This window comes from Hippichthys cyanospilos, chromosome 6, assembly GCF_059441005.1.
Source record: "Hippichthys cyanospilos isolate Australia breed blue-spotted pipefish chromosome 6, RoL_Hcya_1.0, whole genome shotgun sequence".
In the NCBI taxonomy this organism is placed as follows: Eukaryota; Metazoa; Chordata; class Actinopteri; order Syngnathiformes; family Syngnathidae; genus Hippichthys; species Hippichthys cyanospilos.
Genome location: NC_142374.1, coordinates 20,717,942 through 20,731,347, shown reverse-complemented (window position 1 = coordinate 20,731,347; position 13,406 = coordinate 20,717,942). Strand labels below are relative to the sequence as shown.

The 13,406-nt window shown below is 40.1% G+C and overlaps 1 protein-coding gene across 10 annotated transcripts in view; it reads right to left on the bottom strand.

Annotated features, from left to right (window-relative positions):
* Window positions 1–585: 585 nt before the first annotated feature.
* ap3b2 (adaptor related protein complex 3 subunit beta 2) overlaps window positions 586–13,406 on the bottom strand; it is a 21,662-nt gene continuing 8,841 nt past the window's right edge. For 2 of the 10 annotated variants that reach the window (XM_088418019.1, XM_088418016.1), the window contains exons 8-29: window positions 13,033–13,068; window positions 12,416–12,616; window positions 11,724–11,821; window positions 11,585–11,639; window positions 11,432–11,503; window positions 10,356–10,418; window positions 10,129–10,261; window positions 9,736–10,022; window positions 9,170–9,356; window positions 8,965–9,095; window positions 6,579–6,626; window positions 4,966–5,080; window positions 4,698–4,863; window positions 4,451–4,616; window positions 4,123–4,210; window positions 3,891–4,000; window positions 3,428–3,656; window positions 3,062–3,146; window positions 2,876–2,973; window positions 2,591–2,611; window positions 1,595–1,733; window positions 586–1,450 (exon numbers count right to left, since the gene is read on the bottom strand). In XM_088418019.1, the coding sequence (XP_088274145.1) occupies window positions 1,258–1,450; window positions 1,595–1,733; window positions 2,591–2,611; window positions 2,876–2,973; window positions 3,062–3,146; window positions 3,428–3,656; window positions 3,891–4,000; window positions 4,123–4,210; window positions 4,451–4,616; window positions 4,698–4,863; window positions 4,966–5,080; window positions 6,579–6,626; window positions 8,965–9,095; window positions 9,170–9,356; window positions 9,736–10,022; window positions 10,129–10,261; window positions 10,356–10,418; window positions 11,432–11,503; window positions 11,585–11,639; window positions 11,724–11,821; window positions 12,416–12,616; window positions 13,033–13,068 (2,721 nt within the window). In that variant the 3' untranslated portion in view covers window positions 586–1,257. The remainder of the gene's footprint in view (window positions 1,451–1,594; window positions 1,734–2,590; window positions 2,612–2,875; window positions 2,974–3,061; window positions 3,147–3,427; window positions 3,657–3,890; window positions 4,001–4,122; window positions 4,211–4,450; window positions 4,617–4,697; window positions 4,864–4,965; window positions 5,081–6,578; window positions 6,627–8,964; window positions 9,096–9,169; window positions 9,357–9,735; window positions 10,023–10,128; window positions 10,262–10,355; window positions 10,419–11,431; window positions 11,504–11,584; window positions 11,640–11,723; window positions 11,822–12,415; window positions 12,617–13,032; window positions 13,069–13,406) is intronic. The other 8 variants (XM_088418020.1, XM_088418017.1, XM_088418018.1 and 5 more) reach the window with 8 other exon arrangements.

Here is a 13,406-nt window from a genome sequence, read left to right as displayed (position 1 = left end):
TCAAAACAAACATTGGGAGATGATCAGCATGATTCAATCTGCTTTGGTCAGACACATTCTACAGAGTCGACTGATGAAATGTGATGAGAGGATTTTAGCAGATTGTAACAAGCTTGGTAATATATCAAAATAATTAAGAAAAAAAATCCATAATTTAGCATTTCTTAATAAAATACTTAAATGAATTAAACTTTTGCATTTCAAGCCAAGCTGGGGAAAAGTATGGTGTTGTTAAGACACTTATTACATCATACAACATCCAATTATTTGGCTGTTTTCAAATAACCACGTTGCTTAGTTCACAGGAATTGATAATGAAAACTTTTTAGATACATATCTGTGGGGAAGAGTGACATTTTCAAAGTTTTATTATACAGTACTTTAAGGCCCAGAGGGAAAGCAACAAATACAATAAAATGACTTTCATGTAACAAGTTCAGTGTTTAAAAAAAAACAACTAAATATTATGAGACATGCTGCTCATTTGTGTGTGTGTGTGTACTACACACACACACACACATATATATATATATATATATATATATATATATATATATATATATATATATATATATATATATATATATATATATATATAGTACTGTACATACAGTAGCAGTCTGGCATACATTGCAACATTTCAAATGTTTATTCCCAGTTTTGTCATTCTTAAACTTCAACAAAAGGACAAACGTGCCACATTCAAATAAAACGATCTATGAGCTAGCTCTTTTTCATCATCTAAAATTACACAATAACATTTGTGCCTTAAAAAAAGATCAATATTTATGAGGCTACAAAAAAGGTAATGTAATAATCAACTTGAGCAAAATCAACAACAAATGAGTAATAATTGAAATAAAAAATAATTTACTATTTTTAAAGTCCCAAATGTTTTGTCATTCACCACTCAATAATTTGTAATTATAACCAAATTATTGAAGCTCTATTTAAGCCAATTTATTACATTAACTTGACGTTAGATTTGAAAAAAAAATCTCAAATGTTTTTAAAAGTGGAATCTTGTAGAAATAATAAAAAAAACAACAAATAAATATAAATATATGTATATACAATGCAAAAAAAATAATTTTCAAGGCTGGAGTGCAAAAAAAAAAATGTTGTGAATTGGTCATCGTGTTGTCCTTTCATGTGTCAGGTCAGTCACAAAAATAGACAAAACGTTGCGAAGGAAATCTCACAAAGATTTTTTGAGAAAGCGGGAGAGTGCAGCAGACGGGCAAAAAGGGACGGGACTCACTGCGTGAGCGCCAGCAAGACGTCCTTGACTAGCATAGTCCCAATGACCATCTTGTCGCAGTTAAGCGTCAGCCGCGCAGCTCCGTCCTCCTGGGTCGTCACGGTGACCAGCACCAGGCTGCCGCCGCTGGCTGTCCTTCCGGCAAACCTATGCACGGGAAGCGAAACGGCGGCAAGAGCAGGCGCAGGACTGAAGTCAAAGCGGAACAGAAGTGAACGCCAAAGGCGGCAGAGTAAAGGACATGCGTGCCATTATTAGTACTCACAAAACAAGAAAACGGTTCCAAAATTCACAAACAAGAATGTCATTTAAAAAAAAAATGTCTTCCTTTACCTGCACTCTTTGTCGCAACCGCAGGGCACTCTGCTGAGGTTGGCGGCAGCCGTCACCCTCTGGACGATGGCGTGCTCATTCCGGCACTTTGCGCCCAACGTCAACTTCTCTGTGATCTCGTTCATGCCCATCAGCTGACCTGTATGTGCACAGGTGCACCATTTATCTTCTTACACACTACAGTGCCAGCTGACAATCTTTTACGGTGCTTCTGGTGGCACAAACGCAACAAGATTTTGTCCGTGTTCTTGTTGAAGTCAATGGTAGTTGATTGCTTCTGTGCCCCCGGAAGTAGACTCTGGCGCCTACTCTTTACATACACAATCAAAAGGGGTTTACAGTCTAATAGGCAGACAAAATAGGAAGGTGAGTGAGGACACAGAAAGTGGCTCAGTTTTATTTAGTAAGTACCAGGTGCAGCAGGTGGGGGTTCGTTGATGAGCACCCCCTAGTGTTTACTTCAGACCCACATCAGAAGAAGGCGGCTGGACCCAAAAGAGTGTGTAAGGGACCAGATTTTCTAGTGTCAATAAGTGCACTACTATCCTCTGCTGGCAATTCGGCTCATACCAATCCTCACCTTGCTTGTTAATAAATGGATCGGTGCATCAGACTCATATGAACGCATCCCCAATGGAAAAAAAGTATATAAAACGGCATAACTCGACCTTGGCACATCATGTTTTGATTTTAATGTACTTCATAAGTCGTTCTTGGAATTTAATGAGTCAATTAATCAAATGTTATACCTTTTTTAAACCAAATTCCTCAATAACGAACATATCACTATTTAAATCAGAATAGTAAATTTAGCCTTTGTGATGGAACATTCTTTGTTAAAAATAATCTAACCACTGAATGTAGGTCCACAAGCCGCCAAACTTGCTGCTGATGAGAGGCTGAAGATATGCGCAATAGGAACGGTGAAGGGTGTGTGGGGCTTCAGGGGATTTTGGATGGGGTATCAGCAAGTACGGTACATGGAAGGTAACTCACCTAGACGCTGCAATAGCGTCTCTTTTGGGAACAGCACAGAATTGAGCAGCATGTTTAGCAACACGTTAGTCACCATGACACACAAGGATGTTCTGGTACAATAGCTAAAAAGGTGCTCATCCTATTTCACTCACTATATGACTTACACGCTGTTTCTCCTAATAATTTTTTTGTGGGATTAAAAAAAAAAATCTACTCAGTATACTGTAATTAACTGAAATGCAGAGCTATACTGTACAATGGACCCTCCAGAATAGAAGTTTGCTCTGTGTACTGTGTACTAACCTTGCTCCTTTTTAAATTCATTCTCGGTCATGAAAACTGGTTTCAACAGCTCTCCAACTGGCGGCTGGATAGACACAAAGAACTTCCTGCTATGAGTGCTGAAAAAGAAAACAGGAGGCAGTTAAATTTGCACCCGTTATTTGGCTCACGCAAAATTTTAAAATAAATCAGCCATAACTGACTTACCACAGCTGAAAGTTTGCCGCTTGTGTGGAGTCGCAGAAATCGATGCCCATCACAGTAGTGACCGTCTCACCCGCGGGCAGCAGCTCTGTGAACAGGAAACAAGAATACATCAGTAAACATCAATGTTGCGAGGAAATGCACTGCATTAAAAAAATCTGAAAAGGAAGAAGAAAAAGAAGAAGAAAACTATATGGTTTTTCTATTTGATGGTCATGCTCTGATTTAAAAAAATATGTATCAGAAATAACTCACAAATTACTATTTACTTGAATAGTTATTATACTTAACACTTGCTCATCAAGTAATTCATTGCGGGACTATTTTTAACTTTCATTTGAGATTTGTCTAAAATAATCTTTCACTCACCGATCTCCGCGAACTCTTTGACCCTCATTCCAGACTGCAGCTTGACGTCTTCCATGTGCAGGTTTTTGGCGTCTGTGGCGGAGCTGTTGGTGAACTGCATTTGAACCGCTACCATGTTGGCGTCTGGGCCGAAAGGCTGGCGGCTGAAGCAGTACTCTACAGACAGGCCCTCGCCAGTGATGCGGTGGAGCAGTTCGTAGCTCTTCTGTGCGCCCGACGGCGAGATGGCCTGTCGGCAAAAGGTCAACAGATGTGAGCCAGAGAGGAAGTCGTCCATTTTGGTTTAAAGCAGCCATTTAGGGCATCTTCCCAATTCTTTGATGGACCGCTACTGAAGAATAATGCCAAATGAGCACCCATCAGAAGTAGTTATCATTAGACATTTCCAACCACTAAGCATTATTGTCATTGTTACATTTTCCCACACGCATGGCATACTAGCCAGGAAAAAGTGTGCCCTTACTGTAGGCGAGAGGACCGAGTCTGACAATGACAAGCCTTCCAGGTCGGTCACGAGGCTACTGGACAGGAAGGAGTTGACGGGCGTAACCTGAGGCGAAGGGGCCGGCTCAACTGAGGAGTGAGAAACAGATGTCAGGGAAAACATCTGTAAGAGTCACTTGTAACTTTTTACAATCACCTGGGGAATACTGTACATCTAATGCAACTGTGATCGACAGAACATAAAAACTCACAGTCATCAAGGTCCAACAGTGACATTTCTTTCTTTTCTTTCTTGCTCTCTTTTGTGATGGGCTTGGAGGTAGCTTTTGGTTGCACTGGCTGCAAGAAAGAAAACAGTATTTGCGTTGCCAAATTATAGTTGTACTTCAAAGAACCTCTAAGTACAGTACACCACTATTTACTTTTTAAGCGCATTTACTAGATGCATGATTATGATTATAATTTCTTTTAAGAAGGCCTCCACAATGCATAGGTCAATAATAATAAGCAATTTCCATTTCATATAGCAGATGCCCATTTAAATTTTGTAACCTTCAAAATTCCAACATGTTTCAGTACCTTTTTCTTGTTTTTGACATCCACTTCTGACTCAGAGTCTTCAGATTCAGATTGACTGCTTTCGGAATCGCTCTCCTCGTCTTCATCTGACTCAGAGTCAGAATCGCTCTTTTGTTGTTTGCTCTTCCTTGCACTCTTCCTCTCTTCCTCCTCACTGCTCTGCTCACTGGTGCAAACATTCAAGGTCATTGTTAAATTTGAGATACGACATGATGAAAAAGACTCCAAAACCAAATCACAATCTCACCTTTCACTTCCTCGCACAGGCTTTTTGAATTCTTTCTTCTTCTTCTTCTTCTTGTCCTTCTCCTCTTCCTCTGAGTCGGAAGCTTCTTCACTTTCTTCGCTTTCAGATCCAGAGCTGCTTTCGGCACTCCCGCTTCCACTATTGGAGCCACTGGAGGAGTAGGACTCTACGCAGAATAGATTAGAAGTCAGTCAAATGAATCATCTGAAATACACCGAGCAAAAGAAACCTCACCACTACATTAATAACACAGTCCAACTGAACTTACCGCTGTCAGCTGACTCGGTCGGCCCGGACTCGCCCTCGGAATCGGAGTAGAAGGGCTTTTCTACTTTTTTCTCCTTTCTCTTCTCTCGGCTGCTGCACTTGGTCCACTCGGGCACCTGCAGAGCCCAAAAGCGTCAGGCTAGCACCACAAAAGCCCACCCGAGACGGAAGCAGCGAGCGAGTGACGCGGGCTGACAACGGCAACAGCGGCACGGCCATGGAAGCCTCGGCCTGGAGCGCGATGCAGACAGATGAAGCCAGCTTGCCCCGCCTGCTGAGTTGGGTGACAGAAGTCAACCCGAAGGGTTTGTCAAGATGGATGCAAGCACCAGGTAATGGCTTCGTGGCTTTTTTTTTTTTTTTTAACTCAAATAGCAGGTCCATTAAGAGAAGTGATGTCTTTGGGGAGTGACTCGCATTGTATGGGAAACCTACAATCAATGTTCTGATACTGACATTTTTTCTTTTCAACTGGGTGGATAAACCATTTAATAATAATAAAGTAGAAAATGATAAAATACTCACTTAATTCCTTTTTGTTAACAAAAAATAGGAAAAATATTGTCGTACAATATTTAAAACTGAGTAAAATGCATGTTCAGTATATTCAAGAATATACCAAAGGTTTCGCTTTCCATGCACTTTTGATTTGCTGGCTTTGAAAAATAAAAGGGACAATTAATCAAATACGAAGCTGAACTCACAAAACAACAATTGAGCCACTGACAACTTAAGTGGGCTAAATACGTTTTCATTTTCAAGTTAAGTGCAAAAAAGTGCATACATTTTCCCCCCTCATTCTTATTTTTGTTTTGTTTTTTTCAAATAGAAATAGGTGTACCTAGCGTCTTGAGTTGCTGAGTAAATTATGTCTACAAATACCAGTGGCGCAGGACTGTTTTACGCCTTTTTTTTAATCCCAAATTTTTTTGTTCTGGTGAAGTGGTACTTGGCAAGTAAAAAAAAACTAATCAAGGGTACATCAATAAAAAAAGTTTTAGTTGATACTGACAGAAATACAAACTATGAAACTTAAGAAATGACGGTACCTCTTTTGTAAGTAAAAGCAATATGAGCCAATTCTAATATGGTAATAACTAAAATCTGAGGAAGGCCATACAGTAATTTCAGTTAAAACAAATATCCGGAAGAAATCACTGCCACAAAAATCACTAAAATACTCCATACAGGGACCGACTAGATGGTAGACTAGTTCTTTGCCCACTATATTTCTCAGTGGCTAATCATCCATCTCATGACACTCATATCAATTAATATCAATACCAATGTTGGTATTGTCATTAACGATACTTGGGTCAAACTGCCAATCACTAAACACTCAGCTAACACAGTGAAGCTTCTCCCAAAGAGAGCCTCTCTAAAAGAATCACTTCTCTAATGGCAGACACTGAGAAAAAGAGGGATGGAAGAAAAAGGGCGAGGGTGGGCTGTGTTGTGTTTTAGGGGGCTGAGCGCTAAAAGCACAGAACAGCAACCACATCAGGCGAAGGCGCGGGGGAGGTGAAGCGGGAGATCACCGAGGAGCGAGGGGATGACGGTGGAGGGGTATCGAGAAGCCGCTACAATGCTTCAAAAGGGCGCTAACTGACTCACGCTGGTCAATGTTGTGACTCGCTCAAGCAGCGAAAATACCTGGCAAGCCTGAGGGGGGCAAGGGGGGAGGAGAAAAGAAAGATGGGGGATGGAGGTGAGATGGGGGGAGATTTAAGACATAATTAAAAGAAAAGAAAAACATCAAGAGGAAAAGTACATGAAGGTTTCTGGATCTAGAAGGTGGAAATTATGACAACAGTTAAATACAAAGACTGAAATTAAGAGTTTATGTACTCGGATGGCCCCACTTTACAATAGAAGCACAGTGGAACCTCTAATGTTGGAAGAGATTTGACCTCAGACAAATTAAATGGTAGCTTGGGGTCCAAAGACCCTCCCCAAATTATCTTTTATAAAATAAAAAAAATATAAATATACATTTATTTGTTCTCAACAATAGCTACTTTTTGACTCATTTCCTATGCAGGGCAAGGGGATTAAAAAACAGGAATTTTAGAGGTTTCATTGTAGTAATGAACAAACAAAAACCATACACCACTAAAATGTCAATTGGACATTTGACAAATTGATGAATGAGCCATAAAAGATCAAAGTGTTTGGTTTCTAGATGGCGACCTGTTGAGCGCTTACTCAGCCACATGAATGTGCGTTATGTGTCCAATATGATAATAGCAACAACAAAATGTCTGAAAAGGAGACAAAAGGGGAAGACGTCACGAGCCGACAAAAAAATGACAGCACTCCAATCTGACAGTATTCAAGCCACGTCACAAATTCCATGCTAAACAAATAAGATGCAGAAGAGGAAATAAATATTGAAGCGGGTTTGTCAGTTTCATAACACTAGATTTAATCTGGATTTTTTGCTATCTCTTTTATTTTGATGAGAATTTCCTTTTGTCTTATATTGAGTCCAGTAGGACAGTAGATAACATTGGTCTTCACTATATTTTTTATTTGAGATCCTATGAGTCATCGGAGAACTATTACAAATATCAGCGCCTTCCTTGTGCTAGAATTGCAAGCTATCCATCATCCCATTTTTCATTTTTCCTTGGTGGTATTCTGTTGGCAGAAAAAATTATCAAGGAATTCTTTACTGAATTCTGACTATTGCTGAGTTCTTTTGTGAGCTGTTCCTCGGCGGTCTGCTGTTTGCATTTGTGCAATTTTGCATCTGTCGTCGGTGAAAAGAGAATAATAGGAATAGAGCTGTCAAACAAAAACAGCAAACAATCAAGGCACTCCCAAACCCAACCTCTCGCCAGTCTCCAAGCAGGCCGATTCTCCCCTCGCCAGTCGTTATGACTTCCTCTATCTGCAGATGAGGTAAGGGAACCTTTCAGAAAGGATCCTCGCTTTTGGGCCATTTAATTTAGTTCCCAGAATTCAGCGAAGAAAGGCCAGCTACTATTTTTGAGAACATCTTGAATTAAAAATGCTTTGAATGGATTTCCAACAATCATGACAAACCGCCGCTCTCCCTCATCCAGATTTGTATCACAAGTAGACAACAGGTAAACATCGAGTCATGAGAGTCAAAATCTGTTAAAAAAATGGTTAGTAAAAAATAAACGTGACGAGATAAATCAAAACTTGATGACGCGCCTTCAGATCAAATCAAGAGAGGTGTGTGAGAGCGGGGGGTGTTATGTAGATTTTGTCTTGATTTTCACAAAAGGAAGAGGCGCTCAAGTTTTGATTTGCAGATATTGTTTGTGAGAAACCAATGGCACATGGATTGATAAGAGATTGATTAAATTTGGAATTAGAAAAGGTTTACAGGTGCATGTATATCGAGTAGAATATTGGAACCTGATTCCTAAAGAGAAACTGTTTTTGTGTGTGTGTGGGGGGGATATTTCATGTTTATACTTTTGTATACTTGTGCATTTTTGGTCTTTGGAGTCAGCATTAAGTATGAAAAATAAATGTTTGTTCGTTTGTTGTTACTTTAAAAAAAATAAAATCGTAACTGTCCAGAATGACTGGTAAAAATCGATATTTTATTTTAAGCCATTATCACCCAACCTGATTTTCAACAAAATTATACTGAAATAAAACTGTAAAATAAAAAGAGTAGGGTGGAAGCTCTAATATTTCTGCGGTCCTCATCATCATAGAAGGGTACCGGTAAAGGCAAAGTGTGATGATAACCACAGAAGCGGAAATTGAAATTTAATCGTAAAGGATTTGGTAGCTCATGTGCCATTGGCTCAAACATGGGTGACAAAATGGGCAGGTGGGGGAGCGAGTAAGCTGCTACAGAGAATGAATCAAGGCCATAATTGACACGATAAAATATGAGTAGTGAGTTAACGGACGAGCATAGCGATGAGTGTTTAGTCGCTCTCTCTGCATCAGTCACACTCGCTCCCCTCCTGACTCCGAGTGACTGTTTGTTACTGAATGCCACTGCACGCACAGACTCCTTCACCTCCACGTTGCGCACGGAGGGGTCTGGGGCCGCTTCCGGCCAGTCGGGCAACTCCTGGTAGCCGCCGGCTTTGGCATTCAGCAGGTGGGATAGCGAGCCCAACTGGAAGTGGTCTCGATCTACAAAAGAGGGAAAGCGGATGAGGTGCAAATAGAAAGTGTCTTCACACTTACTTCTTGGTCCTCCTCTGTACCTTTAAATGGAGATTCCAGGACAGGAGCGGGCTTGAGGGCCAGGAAGAGTTTCTTGGCGTACTTGCTGAGGGCTCCGCTTTTCTCGGTGGGAACGATGAGCTGGCGGATGAAGCGCGCCCTATCGCGAATGTCGTAATTCTGGTCGTACTTGGCCAGGTTGAGGACGTACTGCGTCAACAATTTGGTCTGTGGCAGGCAGGCATGAGGTGAGTATGCTGAATCTTCTTATGTGTGTAGATGTCTATCAGTGGTTCTGAATCTTGTTTCAATGTCAAATATTTTTCAGCTCTTTGTGCCATAGTTATCTGATTTTGGCATTTTCTGGTTTATCTGCCAGAAAATTGCATCACTAATGACCATGCACATTCGGGTAAAACTTAGCACTCAAGGGTACTTGTACCCCATTTGACAACCATAAGTCTACATCAGTTTCCTAACAATTATGGAGCCAATAAGACAAGCATATTTTACAAAATTTCCGATGATCTTCTTCTTTATGTTTTTTTCTTTATGTGTAGCAAAAAAGGCCGAAGAACTTCAGGAATATTATAGTTTAAGATCATACCTGCTTGGAATTGGTGAGATAAAGCTTTGCGGCCAAGTTGAGTATTTGCAGTTTGACAATGTCTTCCTCGTTGGTGAAGGACTTGGCCATCTTCCGCAGGACGTCCGGGGCAATCTTCGGCACGTGCTCACAATATTCACCAATCAGCCACAGAATACTGGCGCGTGCCATCGGCACCTGGATGTTATCCGTCAGTTTGGCCATGTGTTTGATGATGTCGCTGTGCTTCTCGGGCTGCATCTGCAGCAGCTTCTTGATCACCACCACCGACTCGGCCACCACCAACTCTGCGAGCGAGACACACATGTTGATAAAGCCCTACTCACATGTGCCCTATGCTGTTACCATAGCAACTCAGGGAGAAGGGATTCACGATGTCAGGCTTCAACATACCGTCTCTGTTGGACAGCAACTGGACCAGGCCATTAAGACACGTGTCCCTCACTTCTCCAATGTTAGTGGCACAGCGGCCGATGGCTTGGATGGTAGCGGCCACAAAGTCTTTATCCATGCTTTTAATGTATGTCTGCGGGTAGGAGAGGAAAAAAAAAAAAACACCCGCCTCAATACATTTTAGTTGTTGCTGTTGAGATTTTCAAATAGGTTAGAAATTTGTGTACCTGAAACTCTCTGAGAATAGTGGAGATGTTTGTCTCATTGGCAAGATTAGTGAGAACCTCCAACTACAAAAAAAAAAATATATTGAGTATGCCCCATATAAAAGTCTTTCTGAAAAAAAAAAAACATTAATGAGAGTGTTTGAAAGTTGAAACCAGTTACCCTTGAATTTTGAAACATTATGTTTTGGTCAAATTCAGTTGCTGAATCGAAAGCAGGGCGCAAAATTATTCCAAAATTGCGTTCTTGCGGCTAGCAAAAATCGTAGGAGTGGCTTAGGATCATTCTTGGTTTTTATCAAATGAGGAAAATGTCTTTTTGTCTAAGAACTTAAAAAGCTGATTTAGACCAAATCAGGGCAAAATTAAAAAAAAAAAATCCATACCCTGACTTATATCAATTTTAATACCTATTGCTTATTTTAATTAACTTGCCCAAATTGTACATTTAATATAACATGTTTTTTTTGTATTATGTCACTGTTTGTGTCTTGTTTTGTTCATGTGTTCCTCAAATTAATGTGGGAATCGATGCAATAAAACAAGGTTGAAAAATTGTGTATTTCTTTCTATTTCTAAAAAATACAAATAAAAGAAAATAAAATAATCACAGCCTAAATTAGCACGTTTTACTTTTGGTTATAAAAACTGCGGCTCATACAACTTTTGAAGGTTAGGGATGGGCAAGCTGAGTAGTGATACTAAGTATCAGTATCGGGCTGATACCTGGGGCCTTATTTGCAGATATCAGTAAACTTTGCCGTGGTAGCGGATGAAAGTTTTCTTGGAGGTTTTTTATAATCAGGAACTAGAAGTGACAGATTAGAATAGTAGAACATTACCATTAATTTCTATACATTTTGAGGAAAAATTATCTTTTGGAATATACAGGTATTTCTCAAAAATGATCTGTTATTGAGTTTTGGAGGAAGTATTGTGTATCAATATTACTAATCAGTACTTGGTATTGGTGCCGGTGACTACTCAAACAGTTGTGTACTCGTACTGATATCGGTCTGGAAAAAAAAAAAAAACAGTACAATTGAACATCCCGAAATAATATAAATGAAAAAATTAACCTTGAGTATTTTGATCTGTGTTGGGTCAGTGGAGCGGATATAGAAACTCTTCAAGTAAGGTTCAAACATTCCCTGCAAAAACAACATGGTGAGAGATTCAAATTTTTTGCAATCATTCAAAAACAGAGATGAAAGTGTCTGAGTATGACTTACTCTTCTTTTAATGGTCATAGTGGCCACATTTTGAAGAACAACATATTGGACTTCACTGGGATAAAACAAATACAGGTTGAAAAATGAGAAATGGAGAAAATGAGAAATTGTCAAATGTGTCAAATGTCCTCAGGCTCACCTGTGACTCCGCAGGAGACGCACCAGAGCCTTAGCGATCACGCCGACCTCCGCTTTGGGGGCCAGATGGAAGTAAAGCTGAGCCACGGCCATCACCACCTGTAGCATAGAGATGGAAATATAAAACTTGAGCTTTGTTAGCATAGCTGATGGTCAGAGCACAATGATAATACCATCACTGGGCTCCTTTTATGTCTTACAAACAATTTTGGAGTTAAACTCATTGCCTGTCATTTTTATTTTTTTATTTTTTCCGGAGCAGTTTAAGAAGTGCTAAATTTAGCGACAAAATCACAAGATAACACCGTGCTTTTGTAAACTAACTTCTTGCTTTTCGCAGCCCTGTTGTCAGTGGAAACAATCACGTCATTTTGCCACAATGGATGATGGGAATTTAAGTGTTTCTATTCCTATTTCAATTGTTGTGTCTCATACTGACGTGTTTAGGGTTCATTGTGAGAATCCAGCATAGTTACTAATTAAGTTTAAATGGCTCATTTCCGTTGAGAAAGGACCCTCATCCGAGCGTGGTAATGATGGAGGGCAATCCAAGCGCTTGTTAACATAAAAGTCTGAACAGAGGTCAAGCCTCTGGAGACTAAAGCTGTGGCACCACGGTGAGTAATGTGCGCTAATGACGTCCGCCACTAATGCTTGCGTTATTATGCAGGTGGGGGATGGGGGGTTACTAACAGCTGCGTTGCGGCTTTGCAGGAGAGGCTTGGTGTTCCTCAGCAGCAGCCGGTGGTCCGGATCCATCACGTAAGGCTTCCTTTTAGCCAGGGCAGCGGCCTCGGCCTTCTTCTCCTTGTCCTCCTCATCTTCATCGTCGTCATTGGCATCGGAGCCGTAGAAGGTCTTGTCACCGCCCCCGCCCTCCTCCAGCAGTGATTCCTATATTTAAAAAAGGGCAAAAATAATGAAGCTTCGTTTTCAGGATTGAATTGGTATAAATTAAATGGTATGAAATTAGCTATAATTTGCACTAAGCGCTTCAACTAAGTCTGGGGAAAATCTGTATCAAAATAATATGATGTCTTTGTATGTGATGTCTAGGCCTATGTCTAACACTATAGGACTTTTCTAGATCTGCAAAAATGCTAAAAACTTTCTATAAGTAAAACAGTAACATTTCTATTCAAATCACCCCAGTGAAAACAACTAAAAATCCAACAGCAACCTCAAATGTGTTTGTCAGTGCCGCGTAAAGGTCCAGATAACAGAGTGACTTAGTTGGTATAGTTTTAGTTGTCAATATCTTCAATAACTGATTAGTACAGGGGCGTACTGTATCTACTCTAATATCCTACCTTGAACAATCCTTGAATTTTTGCTTGATCACCTAGCTGTTTAAAAACACACACACACATAATACAAAAGCATTATGTAAGCAGAGGATTACGGTCAGTGAAGAAAAAAAAGGTTGGCAGGATTCTCAGTTTTACCTCAGAATTGCTGTCAGAATTCTGAAATTCTGACAATAAAATCTAAATTCTGAAATTCAGAATTCTGACTGTAAAGTGTGGAGACTGAGAATAAAGTCAGAATTCTGAGATAAAAATGGGAATCCTGCCAACCATTTTTTCTTCTCTGGCCCTAATTCTGTATGATATGTAAGTATGGTGTACCACATGTAAATGTGCCATGGTTTTACTGGGCCGCATTCAAAAAAGAGAGTAACTCA